The following is a 22,264-nucleotide window of genomic DNA, read 5'->3' as shown; positions in this document are numbered from 1 at the left end:
TTCAAATCACCAGCTTGTTGGGACCTTTTACGCGGAACCAACACCAACATTGCTGCCGCGATCCGTCAAAGTGCGTCAAAGCCTGTCAAATTGCATCACAGTGCATCAAAGTGCCAAGAATGCCAACTACAAGGAAGCAAGTCGTGCTCAAGTTCAGCGCTGTCATCCTTCCCTCTCCTTGATATGTCTCGAGCCACATTCCTGACATGAAAACTCAACGCCATGGCCCCCCATGCGCTATCTGGGGCTCTTAAAGTTCTTAGTCATTACGGTTTAGGGCCAGTCAGAAGAGTCATATTGTAAGGATTTATAACATTCAACAACAAATCCAACATGTCCTCTCTCGAGTATTATCCGGAATCTCCGAGGCGGGACATAAAAAGACTCACCTGATGACAAACTGCTCCACATGGCATGATTTGATATTCCAGAACAGTAGATAGCTATGTTTTCGGAGAATGTAGTCTTACCGTAGTACCCGACTGTTCAGAGGAACATATGGATCCCAGCGGCAATGACAAGATGGTGCGGAGAATTGTAGATTTTTCAAAGGTTGGGTACTTTATAGAATTCGCGTGTCCGAGTACAGGTGGGGAAATACTTGCGATTTTTAATATTATTAAAACTAGTAAATATAGAATTCTATTTAATTTAGCATAATAACACTCTGTTAAAAGTCTGCAGATGTTTATGTACGGGAACAAAAAAAAGACAAAGAAAAAAAGGACAAAAAGCATGTACAAAGCAAATTCTCCTCCTATATCAACGCGGAACTGACTTCATCCTAATGTTCTTCATGTACTTCGTTTATCGTACTGGGGTCTCCAAATCGATAGAGTTTTGAATGGCCTCCGATGCTGATGTCGAGGGTGCCTTCGTTTCCAATTCGTTTTCGGTTTCAGCTTCTGCATCAAATGACTTCTTCTTTGAGTGGAAGAAATTGAAGTCAGAATCAGCCCACGTTCCTCGGAAAGCGACACCAGGATGGAGAGCTGTCAAGCAGATTGACGCTATTCCAATCATGGCACCCTCAAGGACCATGAAGGTGGCCTCGTTGTTGGCCAAGTTTCCGTGGAAGCCACCTGACAGTTCAGCAACTCGGAAACAGGATCGGATTGTTATCGTCAGAGTACCGAGGGACAGACCGCCGAGGAAGAACATGAAGATTCTACTTTCAAAAACCTCCTTGCGGCTAGTGTCCCAGTGGAAAGGGCTGCGCCAAACACGATATGCGAAGTCACTGCATAGGATGATGAAAAGCACGAGAGAGAACACCTGGAAGGAGAGACCGCCAATCATGATATGAATACCCAATTGAGTCTACCCGCAACACATTTTGGAATTAGCTTGGTTTAGTTTAATTGGTCTATAGAATCAGGGAAACTGCTTACCGTGGTGTAGTCAGTGGCGATAGAAGCAATTGCACCACCAATGGCCTGGAGAAGGAGAGAAATGAAGTCGCAAGTACAAAAGACAATGGTGTAGAAGCGAGGCTTAAAGCGACTCAAACTCTCACCATATACCACGATTATGCGAGCCAGGCAAAGGTAGATGCATGCGGAAAGGAAAGCCGGGGCGATCGTCAGACACACAAGGTAGATCAAGAAATTGTTCTTGTCGAACGGGCTCTGGTTGATCATAACCCGGCCTGCGTATCCAATGATCTCCAGGGCCAAACCGCAGATAGCCGCAACAAGAAATCCCCAGGTCTTGTAGCGGATACCGAGACCGAACTGCACCAAAGCGCAAATACCAAATAGGGCGGCCAGGAAAGCATTCGCACCCAAATTCGGGAGGTATGTGAAGTGCGCCAGAGTGAGATCGCATGTCGACAGATCGCAGAGAACATCGCTGTTCAAACACAAGGTTACGTTGCCGAAGCATTGTCCGTCATGCTGAGAGGTGAGGTTTGTGCCCGGCCAAAAAGGCGTCATAACACCCGCCTCGCTGAGATCGAGAGACATGATGGCTCTAACACGATAACTTGAGAGGTATTGGGGTTAGGTAAAGGGTGTGTGTATCGCGAGCGATCTTGAAATGTTTGTCTCCAACACTCACAACAATGAAGTGTGCCATGTCGGCGGCTTTCGGGTCTATATATGTGTTGATTGATACACCTCCTATTGTACAGATGCTTATCTTAGGCAGCCGAATTGTTAACTAACTAACATATTAAGAAAACAATCTTACTCAGACGGAATTCGGCTAACCTGTCCGAACTTGGTGACGCGTACGACAGGAAAGTTTCCAGATCTTAGGGCTTACAGAGTAAGATATAAGTATGCATCCAATCAACGGGCCAAAACTCCCGACATCCAACACTCTCGTGTAGGGCAGGATTCCGTTTCAGAAAACAACTAAGGCTGGATTACGTAGAAGTGCAGGACTGAAGAGTCTTAGTTTACGCGTTTTGCTGATACGTACAACCGTGTACATGATGAAAATACCCGCTAGCCAGTTACAGTCTATAACGTTATCCTATTTAGGTATAACTTACGCTAGTTGGATTTGACGTAGAACAAAGAAGGGCAAGTATATTAAATTAGTCAATCTGCAGGGAGAACCTTATTCAATGGGGCTGAGTACGTATATTGCGTATTCTCCGTATTCTGTTTTGGATATACGACAACGAATGAGATTATAGTGATATAGTAAGACGGGGAGGCTGAGGCGAGCAGACAGTCCCAGCTTGAACGGGCATAGTGTACGCGCTTGTGACATGATCGAGATTCTCTCCACTTTAGGAATAATTAACGCGAATTTAGGCTCAAATATAGTACAGTCAGATGTGACTGGCTTGCTGTATATTATCAACAGAGCGAGTGTCGTGGAAAGAGGGGGTGATTTTATATTTGCGGCGAGCTTCTACTGCCTACCTAGAAGCCTTCCGTCTTTTGTCAAGCATCCATCGCATGACAGACACCCAAGATTTGGATTTTTAGTTTCCATTCAATTTTCGTCAAAACACACAAACAAATTTCAAAAATATTGTTGATTGATTCCACTGGCAAAAGAAGTTTCCGAAATGGGTTCCCGGCGCTTAATTATCTCCTATGTGTTGGATTGGGTCATTCTTATGTGAGAGTCACCGTTGATGCCGAATAGATACATACCAAGGTACCTAGGTAAGAGCTAACCAGCGTTTGTACCTCAGACTATTTGTTGCGATTGCCGGAAGCTTCTCAGCAGTCAATCCGTCCAAACGACCATTCAGCCTCGCGGATCCGTCAATATCCCTTCCCTATAAGAAAGACACAATTTCCATTGCGCTTGCAGCAGTCGTGTGCGGTGTCATCCCCGCCGGAATCATCGCATTTGTATGTTGCTCAATAGCTGCTTGGAGGGCACGACGCGTGGATGTTCATCTGCGTGGCCAAGTTTTGCGGCGCGAGCTGTGGGAGTGGCTAACAGGCTGGCTGGGCCTGGGGTTGTCATTTGTCGCGGCTTTTTTCTTTGCTCAGGCTGTCAAGAACCTGGTTGGCAAACCTCGACCAGACTTCCTGGCTCGATGTAATCCCGACTCGGCTAACGAATCTGCCTATGCTCTGGGGAATTATAACCCAGAAGGTCCGGTCCTCGTGGATTGGCAAATCTGTCAGACCAAGAATGGCGGTGGTGTTGGAATTTCGGAATTCAATGATGGCTTTCGCAGTTTTCCCAGCGGTCACACCTGCAGTAAGTCCTCCTTTCTCCAACAACAAAAACGCAAATAGCTATGCAGCCGCATGATAGGTATTAATCCTTCAATTTATCGTGCTAGTTGCCTTCGCGGGTCTTGTTTACCTAAGTCTTTGGTTGGCAATGAAATTCTCGGTTGGAATTCCTATCCTCTATTCAGATAGGACAGCCCAGGTTCCCAAAGATGCTTCATTTCAGCGTGGCGACATACATGACGAAGCATCTTCACTGCGACGACAGAATGCCGCCCCTCCCCTTTACCTAGTTGCCATCATCCTCGTCCCATTTGCCGTTGCCATCTACATTGCTACAACACGATACCAAGATGGCAAACATCACGGGTTTGACGTGGTCTTCAGTTCGATCATCGGCTCTATCTGTGGATACCTTGGATTTCGGCTGTACCATTTACCGACCGGCCAGGGTGCAGGACGATCGTGGGGCCCGAGGGGCCGAGATCGAGCTTTTGGGATCAAAATTGGCGTGTTGAGCTACGCAGGAGCCGCCGAAGATGAAAGGCGCACAGAGGACATTGAAATTGGACATGCCAGTCACTAGATCGAGATAAGAATGACCAGCATGGAGAGAGGCTGATTCTTAGTATGACAAGGCAGGCATGGATGGATTGGATATTTCTTAATTAATCAAGTTTCATATGTTGGATATTTTAGCATGGTGTTCTGCAACTTGTACGATAACGGAGCCATAGTAATTACAGTCTGCAAATTATATTCTCTTTTACTATCCTTCTCGCTCTAATGCTCGCTCGAATTTGATATGTTAGCCCGTTTCAGGCCATCGGGGTAGAGATTAATCGTAGCGACTCATGCTGCGCCTTCTCAATCTCTCCTTTGTTACTGAACGCCGCCGGAGGGTATCCCGAAAGTGTCGACAGCATGTCTGATGTCATTCTCTGCTCATTCTCATGTCTAGTTTACTCGTATGATGTTTCATGCAACGCGTCACTAGTATACGCCGGTCAAATATCGAAATATAGAAACGTTACCCAATTCCGTTCCACACAAGGCTAGCACCCATGTATATGACGACTCACTCGAGTAGTCAGTCCACAAGACTACACTGAGAATGCTGCTGCCTCAGATGTTAAGGGAGTCGCTTTGAAGAGGTGATTGAATCGTCAATCACAGCAGCGCCATGCGTACATTATCCCGTTCTGGGAAAGACGCGGTGGGGTGGCTGGAATATAAGCCTTTTGGTTCCAGCGCACCGACTCAGGGTTGTTGCCGTACAACAAAGCTTGTCTCGGGAGGTATACGAGGTACCACCGTACGTACCAGCCTGTACTACAGAGTACTACACAGAGAGTAAAATACCGCAACATACCATGCCATACTGTATTGCCCCGGAGCGAATACACGACATTACTTGTTATACGTCGTATACATACTCCGTACATATATATATTGATTATATTGATTAATACCTAAACAACGCCCAAAACAGAATAGTTTACAGTCCTCGCGCGGTGAGAAACCCGAAACCCTTGACGATTTTCACGGTCAGTTTGACCCCCTTCAATATTCCCTTCTCACATGCATTCATCGTCCCAACCCACGCATGTTGGAGTTTACTCCACAGCTTGCCCAGCTTGCCGGTGACGGTATTATTCTCTGGGAATAACCCTAGCTTTCTCCACCATCCAGATCTTTCAACATACTCCTCTAAGTCTAGGAAATCAATCAACGACAGCCATTTGGTGTCGACCATCACGGTATCTTTGCCCCCTGTCTTGATGCTCGTCATTTCCGTTGGCGCATCAACAACCAGCTCCAGGAGGCGTTCTTTTCCTTCCTTGTCAAAAAAATCCCGCACACCCTCATTATGCGCCCGGTATGCGTCCAGGTATTTTTTTTTACATTTCTCTCCGCTAGCCTTTTTGCACCCAAATACCTTTTTATTACCAATCCACTTGCGGCGCTCATTGTGTTTGCCGATACTTTCCAGCCATGCACTCTCGGTCGCACGCGAAGTCAGAATAAATTTTGCATCTGGAAACGCGGTGGCAAGTTCTCTGTATGCGATTGCCCAGGGAAGGTCTTCTAGTATGTCGTAGTTTTGCGCATAAGATATAAGAGGTGCGGTACGATTCGCCGTGTACATGTGATAAAGGTATCGGGAATCGATATCCTTCCACCCCGATCGTCGAAGGGGGAGTCTCGCGAGGGTATTTCCAAGTGATTTGGTTCCTGTGTTAGGAAGGCCGATAATAAACACTTTTGGGATGTCAAGGTTCGCTGGATGTAGCGGGGACGCAAGAGCGACGGCAAAAGCGAGCAGTATGGTAAGCAGTGAGGTGATGGAGAGGGGAGAGGAAAAAATATTATATGCCATTCTGAGACCAACCAATAGATATATATGGAATACAGAGAGAGCGCAAGAGAAGGCAGGAAGATGGATAAAATAAGTAGTTTCTCAAACGAGAGAGAAACCAAAGTTGATAAGGATAAGAAGGCTGCCGGATCTGAGTAGATATATCATCGTCTTGATGTCTACAGAGTATCCATCCATCCTATCATTTCTTCTTGCCTGTGTCGATCAAAAAGAAAAAGAACTCGTCGAAGCTAATCCCAGTGTAGAGGGCCTAAGTGCTGTTTGCTGACCCCGTGGCGTATTACATGGAATTTCAAGTAGCGTGTTCATAACGATACCGGTATTGTACTAATGGGCTTCCCCTTTCACGTTCAAGGTTTGCTCTATTGTCCCTCATTTCCGAATCTCTAGCTTTACATATATATAATAACTAATGCCGACCTTGCGCTTTTCTCTTCTACTCCGTATTCCCTCTTCTGTTCGTCGCATGTGTATTGCCAGAATTGGCCACTTGCCGTTCCAGTCGCACTCCGCCGTCCTCCTCCTCCACCATGGTTCTGCTATGGGCGTCTCGATGTCTCCCGGGATTCAGCATAATTGCCCTCATGCTACTTCTTGTAGCTGCGTTTCCCGCCACTATACAATTACCTTGGTGGACAAGTGACCTGGCAGTACAGCAGCCTGCTCCGAGCTCCCATGAAGGCAAACATGAGCGCATGAGATTTGCTCAGAAGATTTTTGTTGTTTACTTGATTCTTGTTCATTTCAATGTTCTTGCATTCACAGTGCGCCTTTCTTTTTCCCTACTTAGTTTCTGGCGTCATGCTAGGATAAGCTTGAAACACGCCCGTGTCCAGGGCCATAGCAAGAAGCAAGACACAGAATACATGGCGGATTCTACGTATGCAAGTAGCGTATCGTCTACCTCGTTCGAAGATAACTTTTCTACACCGTCATCACCACAACCAAGACTCAATCACGCCGATATTGATATCTACTCGCTCGAAGATCAACATTTCACTGCTGCTACCGAGAACGACGAGCTCATTCATGCCATCATTGTGCCCAATTATTGTGAGGATTTGCACACCTTGTTTACCACACTGAGCGTTTTGGCGAGCCACCCAGACGCTCGTTCTAAGTACGAGGTAGGACACGTCCCCCCCCCCCCCCCCCCCTAACGACCTCACGTTGAAAGACGAATATTTAACCAGGATTCTCATTCTTTCGTGTCGATAGATCTTCCTTGCCATGGAAGAGAAGGAAAAAGAGGCTCCTGAGAAGGCAGAGAAGCTCATGGCCAGTTTCGCCAAGTCATTCTATGCTATTCACGCCACGTTTCACCCTGTAGGTTTGCCGGGAGAAATCGCGGGTAAAAGCTCCAACGTCGCATATGCCGCACGAGAAATAACAAACTTGCATCGTCACGAGTTGGCGGAGGACAATTGCAAAGTGATCATAACAGTCATGGATGGTATAACCCCATTTAGAATCCTGCTTGCCAATGATCCGATCTAACATGCCATTCCAGCCGACACACATCTAGTACAGGAGTATTTCCTCGAAATCCGAAGTCTGCACTACGCCCACCTTGACACCTCAGAACGTCACTTGTACTGCTGTCCAATTCTCTTCGATCGCAATTCCTCCGAAACTCCGGTCCTTGTTCGTTGCGCCGATATAATGTGGGCGTTTGCAGGCATATCGACAATGTACCCAGGCTCGCCGGTATCGATTCCTACTTCGGTCTACTCCCTGCCCATCCAACTTGCCAATAAAGTAGGTGGTTGGGATAGCGACCCGACCGCTATCGGCGAGGACATGCATATGATGTTGAAATGTTATTTTGAAACAGGTGGCTCGGTCATCACGCTCACGGTGCATGTCCCTGCATCGCAGTGCAATGTCTCAAGCGGTTACCCCGTGGACGGCTGGCGACGCTCATTAGATATCTGCAGGAATCGCTACAAGCAAGCGCTCCGCCATATGTGGGGGGCTCTTGATACAGGCTATGCCGTGCGCCACAGTGTGCCGGTCTCTATCAGCTCCAAGAGAACGACATTTTGGCCATTTCCGCGAGTCCTTCACTTGGCACTTGCTCACTTGCTATGGGAGGCTCATTTCTTACCATGCCATCTAGCAGTAATGCTCATCTTCTCCGTTGTGTACACCACTTTCGTCCCTCTAGATACCTTGCATCCAACCCTAGCTTGGGCTTTTTCTGTCGCCAATCTGATCCGCACACTATCCTTCATCGGTATGAATATAAACCTCACCATCTATGACCAGTGGCACCAGATTTGGCTCTACACTCGCCGACATGAAATGGCGGAAGCCAACCTGAAGGACTGCGGCTTCTCATCCCGCACCTGGTGGCACGTCGCCCAGTTGAAGGAACGCATCTGTTTCCCTGTCTCCGGTATGATCTATGGTGCCGTAGCCATGAGTCACGCTGTCTTTTCACACTTTTGGACTGATCGTCTGGTTTACCGTGTTAGCGAGAAGCCAACTTTTGCCAGCAAGGATCAGATCTCTTTGGCTTGATTGGGAAGAAGCCCGGGACAATCACGACAGAATTCCGTATTGGAATAGCGCTTTCTTTCTATACATATATCGTTTGGACCTTATTTTTTGTCCCCTCTGTTATAGGATACAAGGGACAAGGAGGCCTTCAAACATTTTGACCGCATTTCTTGTATGTATTATGTCCGTTATACGTGTACTATATCATTAATCTACCCTAATAACGATATGGATGTATATTTCTTAAATAGTTAATGTGAAACACGTCATATTTCCAGGAATTATATATTACATTTACCGCTAACAATGAATAATTCATGATCAACAAGATAACATATTAAGAGAGTCGACATTCCTCCAAGAACTTATACGTAGTACTATCGCATTGAAGAGATACTACATTCAGGGGACTAAGCAGTTCAAGCATCGTCATCGACTAGTCCACTGTTTGGTTCATCGAAGCGCTGCTTGTAGGCTGAAATTGATCCCATTGAAGACGAAGGAAGGGATGTTGCAAAATTCCAGCATGAGACCGGACGGCAATGATCTGATAGAAGGTCAAGCCAAAGTCTTCATTAGGTATTGTATGCCACAGGAATCAAACATTCTGGCTTCAAGGTTAGCCCAATCAGCCCAAAAGAGGCCTCAAACGAATGCTCTTCATCGACTTGGATTACCTCATATGGTCCATTGGCTAGTTGAACTAAGCCCCTCGACGTCGGCGTAGCCTCCAAATGAGTAGATTTCCGCGAAACTCCTCCCAAATAAACACCATGTGATGAAGCCAGAGACTCCTCCGTCGTATTTGAACCATGATGCTTGCTCTTGCTCGGTCGTCCTTTTTTTCTTCTGGGTTCGTTATCAACTTCTGAAGGATTGAGTACTTTCAAGGGCACCGGGACAATAGATGTATGTCCAGGCTTTGTATTCTAAATTGATTCAGAGTGACCAAAAGTGGAAAAAAAAAATTCTAGTATAGATAGGTGTAAAGCGAATCAAATAATGTTATCTGCTAGAACTAAACCAACCTGTCCAAAGACGCTAGTGGTTGTTTTGCGATGTGGCTGTTTCAATTTCTGTATCGAAGGTCATGTATACGCTAGACAGGGGGACTTTGGGCGTAATCTTGTATCCATTCCATATTCGGTTTGGAGTACGCTTCCTGTCATCGTCTTCATCGTTACCTCGGATTACTCGTTGACGAAGTCCCTACAAAAGCGCACAGTTATCTTGGAAATAATACTATGAATGCTCTGTATGCAAGATTGAATGTCTGAAATTCGACATCATTGAGAAGGAATCTTCCTAATCGATCATACTGCTGCCATATTGATACCATGGCTACTCCGTAACATTGAACCGATACGGAAGCATATACAATTTGGGGGAAAGAAAATAACATTCAAAGAACTGGCCGAATAAACCTTGTAACAAGATCATTAAGTCTCATTCATCGCAGCAGTAGCCGATCTCAAGAATGGCATCCATTGCCCATCGAGGAGAGAAACCACGTGATGGAAAATCTGCTCACTCCATCCCCTCATCCACCAGTGATTACGACTAATCCTGTGAACCAACACACAATATTGAGCCAGTATGAGCAGCGCTAGAGGATGTCTCGTCTTCAAACGCAAAATAAAAGCCGGGGAAATTGCTTTGGCCCATCGTAATATCGGAAACCAGTTCAACGGCCGCAAGATCGCAAAGTAGTAGCAGACGCCGAGTTCCCGGACGGACTTGGAGAACATTATCTGGTCGTCAGGGTCTGTTACCATCTTCTGGTTGATACGTTCGAGGTACGCCAAGTTGGCTTTTGCTTCTGCCACGATAGCCTCTGCATATGGGTGTCTGCCGTGGCCAATGAGCTCTCTAATCATGGGCTCGGTGCGGACTAATTGCGCGTCGCGCCACAGGGTCAGGATGTTCCGGACAACGTTCAGTTGTTGGATTAGCTTATCGACTGGGTCGATATCGGCATTGCTTCCGTCATCCCAGACCGGACGCATCAAGCCCAGCTCGGTGAGAACCAGCAGGGCGGAAAAGATAAATATTGCATCGCAGTTGCCACCGTTGATCGCCGTTACTTGCTCCTTGAATCCGTTAATGGCGATCGCATGGTGGTGGCTGGTGAGAACCACGTATTTCTGGGATTCCTGCGGTTGCAGATGTGCAATATGAAGCGAGGAATAGGCGAGTAAAGTATGCCTCACAAAGTCATGCTCTTGCGCAATTGAATATGCAATCTGCTGCCAATATTGGAATACGCCAGCATTGTCAGGAGCGAGTGTGTGCGATGCATTTGTCAAGAAATGAAACATAAGCTCATTAGACTGACCGGGGTGGTCTAAGTAAACCGGGTTACTCGGATGTCGGATCCATTGGGGGAAAGGAGTAAGCCAAGCATTGGGATCAACCTCCTCCTCCTCCTCCTCCGCATTCCCTCGCACTTGGACGACATTACTAGTCGGCTTCGGGACATGCTCCGAGCCTGCCGAACTGGTTACGGATTGGCTGAACTCGAATACTATATTCAATTCTTCGGCATTGCCTTCGGCGGTTTCCCAGGGGGAGGAAGACGGTGATTCTGTGTTGAAGAGATCCTCATAGTCGCATTTTAAATTCCTTCTCTTACAGTTGCTACAAGTAGGAGGTCTTTCATCGCACTATGCAAAAGTATAACAGTCAGCACCCTTTTTTTTTTTGTTTTGTTTTGTTTCACCCAATTCCACATGGCCCTCTGAAACCATCCTATTTGATACTGATCTGATACCTGCTTGCAGTACCAGTGGTCAAACGTAAAACCACGCCAGCGTAACACCAAAGCTCATCAGATCAGACAAGGTGCATGTACCTTCTTCCTTCTAGCTTTACACTGCCCACATCCATTTCGTGACTTCACATGACTTCTCCGTAACCCGGTCTTTTTCTCGGCTGTCGGTTCCAATGGCGGCATGGCAATGAAAAAAACACGGTCATAGGCATTAAAGGAAAGACAAACAAATGGATTTACTCCTCACTGGGGCAAAGGGCATGATCAGCTCTGGCGTTGGAGATGGTAGAGTGCATTGAGAGATTTGCGTTGCCTAGATTCAGCCCCTTCTGAATCGGGGATAGCTACAACCAAGTGTCTGACAGGGTCCGAGTCCCAGAGGCGCAGCTGTCAGAGGTTAACTCGTTTAGCGTTATGTTTAGTCGCCAGATAAGGAAGTACGCAGTCTCCGTACAACACGTAGTATACGAGTATACGTATTTACCGTATTGATGGTCGCCATTTGCGGTAGCGGGGTGGTATTCTTAAAGAGGCATAGTTTACGCTTTGGGGGATCGAAAGCTTGCGTGGCCTCGTACATATACTGGTAGGAGAGCTCGGTTCACGATCGATCAAACCCATCTTCACGCCACTTACGAATGCCTCCCTTAGAAATAAAAACATGTGGTGAATCTTGAATTGTAGCCGAGGAGACATGGCTGGATCTTATAAATGCGGCATGTACCGAAGAGTAAGGGTCTGCTGTGCAGATGATCTCTTCGAAGACCAGAATCGACACGAAGTTACAGCACTCCGATCCGGATCTCTTTCGCCATGAGGTTTCATCAAAGTACAATACTTGTTTTGTGTACGGAACACCTGCGGTCTATCGGTTAAAAATTAATTGTGGACGGCAGCTGACATGTGTTAATTCATCTTCAGTCTCTTTTTTTATTTCCGCTCTCTGTCAAAATGACAAGTCCGCCGCAGTGTTCATCTCTTCTCTGCAGTCCGGTTCTGGAAATGTCACTTTCGCGCTGAGTGCTTCCGACCCAGCGGTGTCCCAAGATGTGTACTTTCATCTCTCCGGACCATCTAGCTATTCATACATCGGAATCGGAACAGGCACCGTTATGCAAGGTTCCCTCATCTTTGTGATGTACTCCAATGCGACTGGAGATGGTCAGTACCTCAATCAAGCCCCTCCATCAAAAACCATTCTCCTTACATTGTAAATCTGCCTAAGGTATCACCCTCAGCCCCCGAATAGCAACCGGCAACAAGGAACCTGTTCTCGTACCTTCATTGGACGTGGAAATCCTCCCGGGCAGCAATACCTCAGATGGTTTAATGACTGTCAACGCGCGCTGCAAGAATTGTCACAGCTGGAACGGAGGTGCTTTGAATCTGAGCGACACGGCGTACCCATGGAATTACGCCTTGGGACCAAACACTGCTCAGAGCGTAAAGCTCAAGAGCAATTCACTGTCGGCCAATCTTGAAATGCATGTTGAATATGGTATGTCGCTCTTCCCCAATACTTCAGACTGCCACAGCTCACACAAAGACCCCAATAGGATTATTCACTTTGGATATGACTCGCGCGACTGCGACTGGGGGTGTCGCGGCGTTGCCAACCTCTTTCACAAATCCGATCGGTTCTGTCGCAACCCGTCCGCGAGTCCTAACGCCCAACTATCGTACCATCCTACATGCGGTCCTGGCTACCATACCGTTGGTCTTTTTCTTACCCACTGGTGTTATTTTCCTACGCTTCTTCCCCGGCAGTGTGCGATGGCATTGGGTAAGCCAGACCCTTTCTTCGGTGGTCAGTATCCTCGGAAGCGCTGTAGGGATATTTCTCAGTACGCTGTTCAACAAGGCCAGCTCATTTGGTAGCACTCATCAAATCCTTGGATACGTTATTGTAGCCGGCGTACTTGTGCAATGGTTTCTCGGGTACTGGCATCATCGGATATATAAAAAGGAGCAAAGAACGACCAATTATGCCTTTGTGCATCGCAATCTTGGTCACATTATCTTTTTCTTTGCAATTGCGAACGCCGGAATAGGACTTACCTGGAGTCAGGCTGGCTCTCCTGTTATTATTGGCTATTCTGTCGCTGTCGGTGTTGTTGCGATTGCACATTTCTCTCTGGTGGCCTGGAAACGCTGGGAAAAACAGAAGGTCAACGCTTCCGAGCCAAAGCCACAGCAAAATTCCCTAGATGTGGATACAATCTGATAGTCGTTCAATTTGATGTTGTACTCTAGCTATACCTATACCTCTTCCTCTTGTTCCTTTTGTTTGGTTTGTTTGATTCTTTGTCTTGCTAGCCCAGGCTATAGAGTCTGTAGGCCAGTAATCATCCATGATACCAGGTAGCGCAATATTCCATCTCTAGATGAGACACAATGCTTTTTTTTTTCTATCTGGCGGTTGTTGTAGCTTTGATTTCGTCCTTCCCGTTGCATCATATCCTCTCGCAAACCATAAGGGTTAGGGTTGTACCACATTCCCATGCTGCGATTTGGGAGCCTCGCAAGCTACAGTCAGTGCCTTTTGAAATCCCCAGTTGACGGAATTTATATTCTCCTTACTTTCAAACAGCATGATTATACTCTCTTGACTTTGACTCGGGCAGAGGCCGCAACTTTCTTCAATGATTGCCCATCTAGGCACAAACCTTCTTTCAATCGGCCGTACCATCGGCATTAAGACTGCCCGCTCACAGCAACAACACATGGGAAAGTTAAACTCGTCATGAGTCACGAGCCAGGCAAACAAAGAGGCTGAGTCTATCAGAATTGAGTTTAACTCCCATTGCCGTGGGATAATTATCAATCCGAGTCGGATGGATTAGTTAACTAACTAGTTAACTAACTAGTTAAGTTAGTTACCTAAGAACGTGTTGACGCAAGGCTGCGGCTGACAAAGAATGCAATGGAAGCTTGGCCACATTGGGATTAGACCCCGGAGGGTCTTGAGAGGTTAAACTTCAGCCCCACTTGCATCTCGTCCCGATTAGGAAACCGGCAAGATTCGATTTGGAGGCTCTGGAAAGGTATAAAGAGGGCTTGAATTCTGGTCTCGAATAGTTTTTTCTATTCCATTCTTCACAACCATCAGACACAGTCAATCTACTCAAGCTTTCAAGTGCAAATTGCAAAGCAACAAAAATTTCGACAAATCTCAATCAACTCGTTCATAAATATATATACTTACCCAACTCATACAATGACTTACTCGGTAGCCTTCTTCGGCGCAACAGGTGGCTGCACCAACGCCTGCCTGGCCAGTCTCCTCCTCTTTTCCGACTACCAGGCCATTGCTCTGGCACGCACACCCCAGAAACTAATCGACTCCCTCAAAAAACAACCTGGTATCACCGATGCCGTCCTCGCCGAAAGACTACACATCGTCAAGGGCGATGCCACAGTTGCCGCAGACGTGAAGAGAACGCTTCTCTTCCAAGCCGATGACGGCAAGACAGAGTCAAAACTGGTTGATGCAATCGTTTCTGGAATCGGTGCCTACCCTCAACGCAAGAAAGGGACCTTGCTCACCTTTGAGATGGATAATCCAAAGATCACGGAACAATCCACCACAGCACTGGTATCTGCCATGCGAGAAATACACGCTGAGCAACACCCAGAACACAAGCCCACCGTAACAGTCATCTCGACAACCGGTCTCGCCACACCCGCCGGCGCCAAAGAAGACGTCCCCTTCGGTCTACAGACGTTGTATCATCTTCTCGCCGAGCCACACAAGGATAAGAAACGCATGGAAGAAATAATTAGCGAAAAGGAGAATGCCGCTCTATTCCAGGGTGTGGTCATTACGCGCCCTACGTTGTTGTATGGTGATGGTATTGTGATGGTGGACGGTGTCCAGAAGACGGTCAGGGCGGGAACGGAAGATGCGCCTGCTCGGGGATACTCGATTGCGAGGACGGATGTGGGTAATTGGATTTGGCAAAATGTTTTGAAGAGTGAGGAGCATGGCGAGAAGTGGTATGGACGAAGGGTTTCTTTGGCTTATTGATTTTGTCTCTTTCTTCTATCATTTGATTTATTTGTTAGCCTGTTTGTTTTGCTTGATGCTCTGGTGCGATAAATTTTCGAATACCCTACTCGACTAATGTGTGTTTTGAGAGCCTTGTTCAAGTGTGTGTATGTGTTCGAATATATACCTAGGTATTAATTTTTTTTTTTTTTTTATTGGCAATTTGCATGTATTTTCAAGTATGAATTGAACATAACGAGTTATATTTCACTGAACTATACAAGTCTCATATCATCATTATCATAATCTATTCTTATATTTACAACTCCGACAACAATTCAGCTATCGTAATAGGTTTCCGCACGGCATTCGAAAATCCCTCATGAAATGTAACCCACACCTTTCGGTCATGCTCATTGCCACTCGAGTTGCGTTTCTGTCCGGGTTGACGCGCTTTATTACTCGTCGTGGATGGAGGCGCACTCTCGTTATTACAGATAATTCTGCCGAAGAAATCCCGTTTGACGCCAGCAGCATCTGGGCTAAGCTTAGGCCGGGAACTGTTGGAATTTTCCTTGTCGTCACCATAATTCGATTGTTTGTTTTTGGACAATTGGCTACCGGGGCCCGGAAGCCCCAGTAACGCCTCGCCTTGTTTCCGCATCGTTTCCTTGCGATATTCTTGGTCGAGAACTTGGCGAATGGCGTAGCGGACAGGCGCCGAGCTACCGGTATCAAGTATTGTACCTTTTGTTTTTGAAAAGCCGACAAGGGTGTCAATTGGTCTTTGTACGTCAGCAAGCAATTCGAATCAATCGAGGAGTGAGAACTTACGGCTCCATCCTATACGCCCACCCTGCGTGAGCACCCTCATTTCCAATGCGAATTTTCTCAAATGTCACATTGAAGCCGGACATTACCCTTACTGCGGCACGGACAAGAGCTCTCTCACTCTCCTTCCTAACGCTAGCAATACTAGTCTGCTCACTACCTCTCACAATCACAGGCCTCACGTCAGGGGAAAGCATGCGCATTAGATTCGGCACCAGGTCCATAGCGATGCTGTCAACAGAGCGAAACAGCCTCAAAAGAGGCGCAGAAAAAGTTGACTGAAATCCGACGAGTAGCGACTTATTCTGTTTCATGGCCTCAAACGCCGCGAAGTCTGCTCTTGGTCCGGAAAATGGATGCTCTTCTTCTTCATTCTTATCGTCATCAAACTTTCTTTTATTAGATGAACCGCCATTCCCAGCGAACAAATGATGAAATGCGAGTGTTGACTGGCTCATGTATGGATTCAGCTCCCAGTCTTGATTTGAATATATTTTGGATGAAATCATATCGTGGAAATGAAGCCAATCGTAAGCAGCGTTGGGCTTTGAGAGGAATGTGTCGTCTTGGTAAGTACGAGTGGGATACTCAATGAAGCAGTCCGTGGCGCATCGATCATATTCGCCGCTCGCATCAATCATCTCACGCAGTTTTGAAGATGCATGTCGCCTCCGCAGTTCTGCCACACCAACGGGAGTCTTGGTTCGTTCTTGGTCAAACGGGTCACTGAATGCATTCGCACCAACAGGTGCGGCGGGAAACCCTGCCCCTTCAATAAAGACACGATCGGTAATCTCACGGACACCACCTCTTCCTAGACCTCGAGAACCAGATTCAGGGTCATTGAGAATATTCTCCTCTAGCCAGCTCTTTGTCAATCGAGGCGTGGCCGCTGATTCAGCCCGGAGCTTTCGTGCTACCCACTCTGCTGAAACCAAAATACTTCGTATATCACCCTCGCTAACACCTCGATTCTTCTCAGTACGGTCCTTCTTGGCACTCATTCCCCACGATGCTTCACAAAGTCTCCGAACTCCATCTGCATCAAATTGGATATTCTCTTTCGTCAATATCAGTTTTAGGCGCTGGATTGCATTCTCCATCGGCACATGTCGGACATGAATCACCTCGGCGACATTTGCAGTGCGAAGGGGACGTAAGCTAGAATGATATGCATCGTTGCAAATCAAAATAATAGGCCGCAGTAGGCGGAAATTGTCGCCTTTCCTCTTCTTTCCACTGAATGAGTTTTGGTTAGGACGAGCGGCAGCGTTCTTTTGGTCCGTCATGACTAGATCGATGAGGGCTTTGATGAAACCGCCCTCACCACCTGAACCCGCTCCACCGACAACACCATCGACCTCATCAACGACAACGCATACAGGACGGCCTGATCTACTACTCTTGGTTGAATCGGTTCCAGCACTGATGCTTTTCACATTTTCTGTCCCGACTGCGTCGCGAATACGACCCTTGACAATATCCCTGTTTCGCTCATCACTGGCATTGATTTCTAAAACTTCATAACCAGCTTGTTGTGCGCAGACATGAGCTAATGTAGTTTTACCAAGACCCGGTGGTCCAGTCAACATGAGAATCTTTCGAGGTGCGAATTCACCCTCTTCTTCACCATTTTTAGACTTCAACTTTGCGATACCTGGAAAGACGATATGGTCCCAGCCTTTGAGCCAACGTAGGACAGACCTGTGAGTCCGCTCGTCTCCAATGAGTTCTGCAAATCTTCGTGCACGGTACTTTTCAGTCCACATCGGGTTGGATTTCTTCTTTCCAGCTGTTTCATAAATTGGTGCTTCAATGGAGCGCTCGATACGCATTGGTTCTTCTTTTCTTTTGGCGACATCTTTTATCTCACTGGCAGCATCGTCCAGTAGCCTATGTATTTCAATGCCGTAGTAGCTTCGTTGAGCTTTTCCTTCTGCGGTCTTTGAGCGGCTCGCAACAAGTCTCTCATAAGACGTCACGTTTGTAGCCTTTCGTGGAAATACTCGGTGGGCTCGTCCTGCGCATGTCCTAATTGTAACAAGCCTTCTCCGCTCAGTAGTCGGAGTAGCCGGGTCGACAGTGCCCACCACAGAGTCTGGGGCGTTATTTGCTGTTGTCGCCTCAGGCTGTGACGCCTCGATCTCAGAGGGTTTTGACATCATTTGGAGTAAGTTTGCATCGTTATTGGCAGACAGACCCTCCAACGTATCCATAGCGTCTTCGTCTTCATCTTCGTCGTCATCGTCAGTGAATGGACCCCGTGTTTTCTGACTGTATGCGTTCAGCTGCAATGCCGCCGTCTCAACTCCGGTTGTCGTGCCTTGGGTTGGATATGACATGTAGCCACCATTTTGGAATTCTGCCAACGCATCTTCATCATCGTCGTCTTCATCAATAAAACCGCCAAATGTTCGCGGGCCCTTATCATCGTTTTCACCCAGTGTTCGGGTGTTTGGAATGCTTGTACTTGCATTATCTTCAACATCTGGACCATTAGATATCCTAGGTCGTTTTGCATCCTCTATCGACAATGGTGTATCTAGTTTTCTCTTTCGTGAATCTGTCGATGGTGGACTAGCAGTGATCGTGGACTGTGTGGAGATGTAGGGCGCCATTTCCGTGGGAGGTGTTGACGGAAGATAATTCTCAATAATAATGCCTTGACTGAAACTGGGGAGGTTCGATGACTTAGTCGGAGTTACTAGCACACGTCAATATATGAAACCTTCGAGAAAATGATCAGCCAAACGTACATGGTTGACTATCGTCATCACTTCGAAAGACGTCTGACAATTTCCAAGATCGACTTTGTATCACGACTCCGTTGCGACGGTTTTCTTCTGCAATTTCCAAGCGTCGTTGCTGCAATGCCTCTATATCGTCGGAGAATGAGGTGAGTTCCGGCTCGGATTGTAGTAAGGTATTTGATACTTCGGAGTGAAGATACAATGCTGGATCGAATTCAGAGGATAGAAAAGCACTCGCCATTAAAACTAGAACCGAAACGATTAGGTTAGCTTGCTAGACAATGAGTCGTCGATCTGTCGAGTATCTAAGATTCATGGGCGTTGATTGACATCGGCCTCTCTCACGGAGTCGACGCGCGGAGAACGCGTTCGACGCGATGCTTAACTGGCGCTAGTCTAAAAGTGGACGATATAGTTCCAAATCATTTCCTACAACAACGCCTACGCCACAGTCATGTAGTTAAAGGCCATTTCGATATAGGAATATTGCATAAAGATGGTTGTCAAGCCAGAAATCAGTCAATGTAAATTTGCTTTTTCAGGTCTCTAAGCCAGTAAGTAGCTCTAATACGTAGAGGACGAGCAGGCCGCTTCAGAACCATCGCATTTCTTGACAAAAGGTCCATGGTAGACAGAATACCACTGGATCTGAGAGCCATAGCAAGCGTCTACCATGAAGTACAAATCGATTTCCTGGGATGGTGAAAAATAATACAAAAGTTGAACAGGTTGATATGGGTACCAGCCACAAATGTGGCGCATTATCTGTTTCTGGCTAGCGCCGTGTGGCTGGGCTTGTGCTCTTGCCGCGCGAGATTTTGGGGAAGAACCGTCGCAGCCATCTCCGTTCTTGTTCGCGACCAAGCACCAACCACTCACAAATCACTCAATACCCACTTAAGTCATTGGGTTTGAGCACTCATTGGCATTTTCAATCGTTTCTGAGATAAAACAGCTGCTTCTTTGGACAGCTGATCCTCATTCGACGCGCAGCGTGCCACTGCGCCTGGCCTCAAGGAGCTCTACTCGTCTGGCGATCGACATAGCGACCTGTCAATACAACTTAACTTTAACCATCATCGACTTTCGTCACACGCGCCATCATGGACGAGACGCATAATCTTCAGAGTGGAAGTGGCGAGGAGCATCAACCTCAAGGTGCTGTGCCCGCTGTTGCTGAGACAGCTCAACCTGGTAAGGCTCCTCTTATTCTTCACATGAAATGAATTCTTATTGATTCTTCCTTTCTCGGTCACAGGAAATACATCCATTCAAAATACAGAAGCAGTCTCAGATAACCCCCTAGATGCTCCTGCGTCTCCGCGCCCTCAGGACAATGACGCAGAGCCCGAAGACGAAGAAATGGGCGGCACCGAGACCGAAGCAAAGAAAGAGACAGACAATGACAATGATATGGGCGTAGACGATGGCACAGAAGGCGCCCAGGGCGCTGATGCCAACGCTGATGCTGGTGCCGATGAGGTTCAAGAAAAGTCTGCGCTGGAAGCATCAGCGCGCAACCATCTTGTTTCTCAAACACATGCCATCATCTTACCAAGCTACTCGTCGTGGTTCGACATGCATCAGATTCACCCGATCGAAAAGAAGGCGATGCAAGAGTTTTTTAATGGCCGGAATCGAAGCAAAACTCCCGCGGTATACAAGGACTACAGAGACTTTATGATCAACACCTATCGATTGAACCCTATAGAATACTTGACTGTGACTGCTTGTCGCCGCAATCTTGCTGGAGATGTCTGCGCTATCATGCGAGTTCACTCTTTCCTCGAGCAGTGGGGACTTATTAACTACCAAGTGAGTTTTTTTCGTTGCCATTTGAATGCCCAACGCTAACAGGACAGGTTGACCCGCAAACTCGGCCATCCAACATTGGACCTCCATTCACAGGCCACTTCCGTGTCGTTGCAGATACACCACGTGGCCTTCACGCATTCCAGCCTGGACCAAACCCTCTCGTCACACCTGGAAAACAATTGGCGGCTACCGATCGTGCGGCCTCGGGAACGCCTGTCAAGACTGATTTGAATCTGGAAATTCGACGCAACATTTACGATGACAAGGGCAAGGAAATTACTCCTGCTGCTGAGGACAAGGAAAAACAGACAAATGGAGACACACCTGCCGCAAATGGCACATCAGCCGAATCTACAAACAAGGCCTTGGAAGCTGCTATCAGAGAGCCTCAGAAAACCTACAATTGTTGGTCTTGCGGCATTGATTGTACCCGCTTGCGATTCCACTACGCTAAATCTGCTCCTGTTTCCGCCAGTTCTAATGCGCCTGACCGCAAGTACGACATCTGCCCCAACTGCTTCTTGGAAGCTAGATTGCCTGCAAGTCATAGTGCGGCGGATTTCGTTCGACTTGAGGAGACCGACTACACGCAGAACAAAGACAAGGACGCGGGATGGTCGGATTCGGAACTCATTTTGCTGCTTGAAGGAATAGAGACTTTTGACGAGGATTGGCAGCAGATTGCAGACCATGTGGGCACAAGGACGAGAGAAGAATGCGTCATGAAATTCCTCCAATTGGAGATTGAAGACAAGTACGTCGAGGATGTTGAGCAATCACAAGATGCTACAACACGTTCTCTTCAGGGTCGGGACCCGATCAGTCAACTCGATAATCCTGTACTGTCAGTCGTTGCTTTCCTGTCTCAACTTGCTGAGCCATCTGTAGCAGCCGCTGCTGCAGGTCGTTCTGTAGAACAGATCCGAAAGGAGCTTCGAGATCAATTGAACAAGGGCCCTTCGGCTGAGAAGGGTAAGGGTAAAGAGGGCGAAGTCAAGGCAGAGGATTCGATGGATATCGACATTATTCGTGAAGCCGAGTCGACAACAGGTCCGACCGAGAAGCGAGAGTCTCTAGCTACAATTGCTCTTGCCGCTTCTGCTGCGCGTGCTGGTGCACTTGCTTCCCATGAGGAACGAGAAATGACACGTCTCGTCTCTGCTGCAGTCAATGTCACTCTTCAAAAGTTCGAGATCAAGCTAGCTCAGTTCAACGAAATGGAAGAGATCATCGAGGCTGAGCGACGAGAACTAGAATTGACCCGACAACAACTCTTTGCCGACCGACTAGCATTCAAGAAGCGCGTCAAAGACGTGCAGGATGCTTTTCAGCAAATCAGCCTTCAAGGACCAGGCGAAGATACCACTCGGGCTGTCAATGATGTCGCTGATATCAGCATGGCCAACCGTTACCAATTCACCCAAGCCCAAGGCGATGTAAGCAACGGTGTCCAGCCATTGAGCGCGCAACCTCCTGCAGACTACAAAACTCTCGAATTGTAATGGCCTTGCTTCTTTAATGTCATGTCTTCAATTTTATTATTCTGTCTCGTCACCTTTTGTTTTTTTTTTGACTTCA

The 22,264-nt window shown here is 47.2% G+C and overlaps 9 protein-coding genes across 9 annotated transcripts; 5 read left to right on the top strand and 4 right to left on the bottom strand.

The window, feature by feature from the left end:
- Window positions 1-807: 807 nt before the first annotated feature.
- On the bottom strand, window positions 808-1,964 carry EYB26_007406 (uncharacterized protein; the record flags this gene model as incomplete). Its single annotated transcript, XM_054266675.1, has 2 exons — window positions 808-1,320; window positions 1,392-1,964. 2 exons carry the CDS (start codon window positions 1,962-1,964, stop codon window positions 808-810), a joined length of 1,086 nt encoding a protein of 361 aa, XP_054122650.1.
- Window positions 1,965-3,025: 1,061 nt separating this feature from the next.
- On the top strand, window positions 3,026-4,236 carry EYB26_007405 (uncharacterized protein; the record flags this gene model as incomplete). Its single annotated transcript, XM_054266674.1, has 3 exons — window positions 3,026-3,078; window positions 3,155-3,675; window positions 3,761-4,236. 3 exons carry the CDS (start codon window positions 3,026-3,028, stop codon window positions 4,234-4,236), a joined length of 1,050 nt encoding a protein of 349 aa, XP_054122649.1.
- Window positions 4,237-5,148: 912 nt separating this feature from the next.
- On the bottom strand, window positions 5,149-6,030 carry EYB26_007404 (uncharacterized protein; the record flags this gene model as incomplete). Its single annotated transcript, XM_054266673.1, has 1 exon — window positions 5,149-6,030. One exon carries the CDS (start codon window positions 6,028-6,030, stop codon window positions 5,149-5,151), a length of 882 nt encoding a protein of 293 aa, XP_054122648.1.
- A 530-nt stretch (window positions 6,031-6,560) lies between these two features.
- EYB26_007403 (uncharacterized protein) lies at window positions 6,561-8,553 on the top strand (the record flags this gene model as incomplete). Its single annotated transcript, XM_054266672.1, has 3 exons — window positions 6,561-7,157; window positions 7,249-7,483; window positions 7,541-8,553. The coding sequence occupies 3 exons, from the start codon at window positions 6,561-6,563 to the stop codon at window positions 8,551-8,553; spliced, it is 1,845 nt and encodes a 614-aa protein (XP_054122647.1).
- Window positions 8,554-9,971: 1,418 nt separating this feature from the next.
- Window positions 9,972-11,485, bottom strand: EYB26_007402 (uncharacterized protein; the record flags this gene model as incomplete). The annotated part of the gene is made up of 2 exons (XM_054266671.1): window positions 9,972-11,195; window positions 11,384-11,485. 2 exons carry the CDS (start codon window positions 11,483-11,485, stop codon window positions 9,972-9,974), a joined length of 1,326 nt encoding a protein of 441 aa, XP_054122646.1.
- A 630-nt stretch (window positions 11,486-12,115) lies between these two features.
- Window positions 12,116-13,526, top strand: EYB26_007401 (uncharacterized protein; the record flags this gene model as incomplete). Its single annotated transcript, XM_054266670.1, has 4 exons — window positions 12,116-12,149; window positions 12,224-12,463; window positions 12,528-12,800; window positions 12,859-13,526. 4 exons carry the CDS (start codon window positions 12,116-12,118, stop codon window positions 13,524-13,526), a joined length of 1,215 nt encoding a protein of 404 aa, XP_054122645.1.
- Window positions 13,527-14,519: 993 nt separating this feature from the next.
- On the top strand, window positions 14,520-15,329 carry EYB26_007400 (uncharacterized protein; the record flags this gene model as incomplete). The annotated part of the gene is made up of 1 exon (XM_054266669.1): window positions 14,520-15,329. One exon carries the CDS (start codon window positions 14,520-14,522, stop codon window positions 15,327-15,329), a length of 810 nt encoding a protein of 269 aa, XP_054122644.1.
- Window positions 15,330-15,609: 280 nt separating this feature from the next.
- EYB26_007399 (uncharacterized protein) lies at window positions 15,610-19,112 on the bottom strand (the record flags this gene model as incomplete). Its single annotated transcript, XM_054266668.1, has 3 exons — window positions 15,610-16,075; window positions 16,125-18,825; window positions 18,878-19,112. 3 exons carry the CDS (start codon window positions 19,110-19,112, stop codon window positions 15,610-15,612), a joined length of 3,402 nt encoding a protein of 1,133 aa, XP_054122643.1.
- An 862-nt stretch (window positions 19,113-19,974) lies between these two features.
- Window positions 19,975-22,188, top strand: EYB26_007398 (uncharacterized protein; the record flags this gene model as incomplete). Its single annotated transcript, XM_054266667.1, has 3 exons — window positions 19,975-20,065; window positions 20,130-20,686; window positions 20,734-22,188. 3 exons carry the CDS (start codon window positions 19,975-19,977, stop codon window positions 22,186-22,188), a joined length of 2,103 nt encoding a protein of 700 aa, XP_054122642.1.
- Window positions 22,189-22,264: the final 76 nt, after the last annotated feature.

This window comes from Talaromyces marneffei, chromosome 5 (assembly GCF_009556855.1).
Source record: "Talaromyces marneffei chromosome 5, complete sequence".
Lineage (NCBI taxonomy): Eukaryota > Fungi > Ascomycota > Eurotiomycetes > Eurotiales > Trichocomaceae > Talaromyces > Talaromyces marneffei.
Note: the sequence above shows the minus strand (reverse complement) of the source record. Positions and strands in the feature narration are given on the sequence as shown.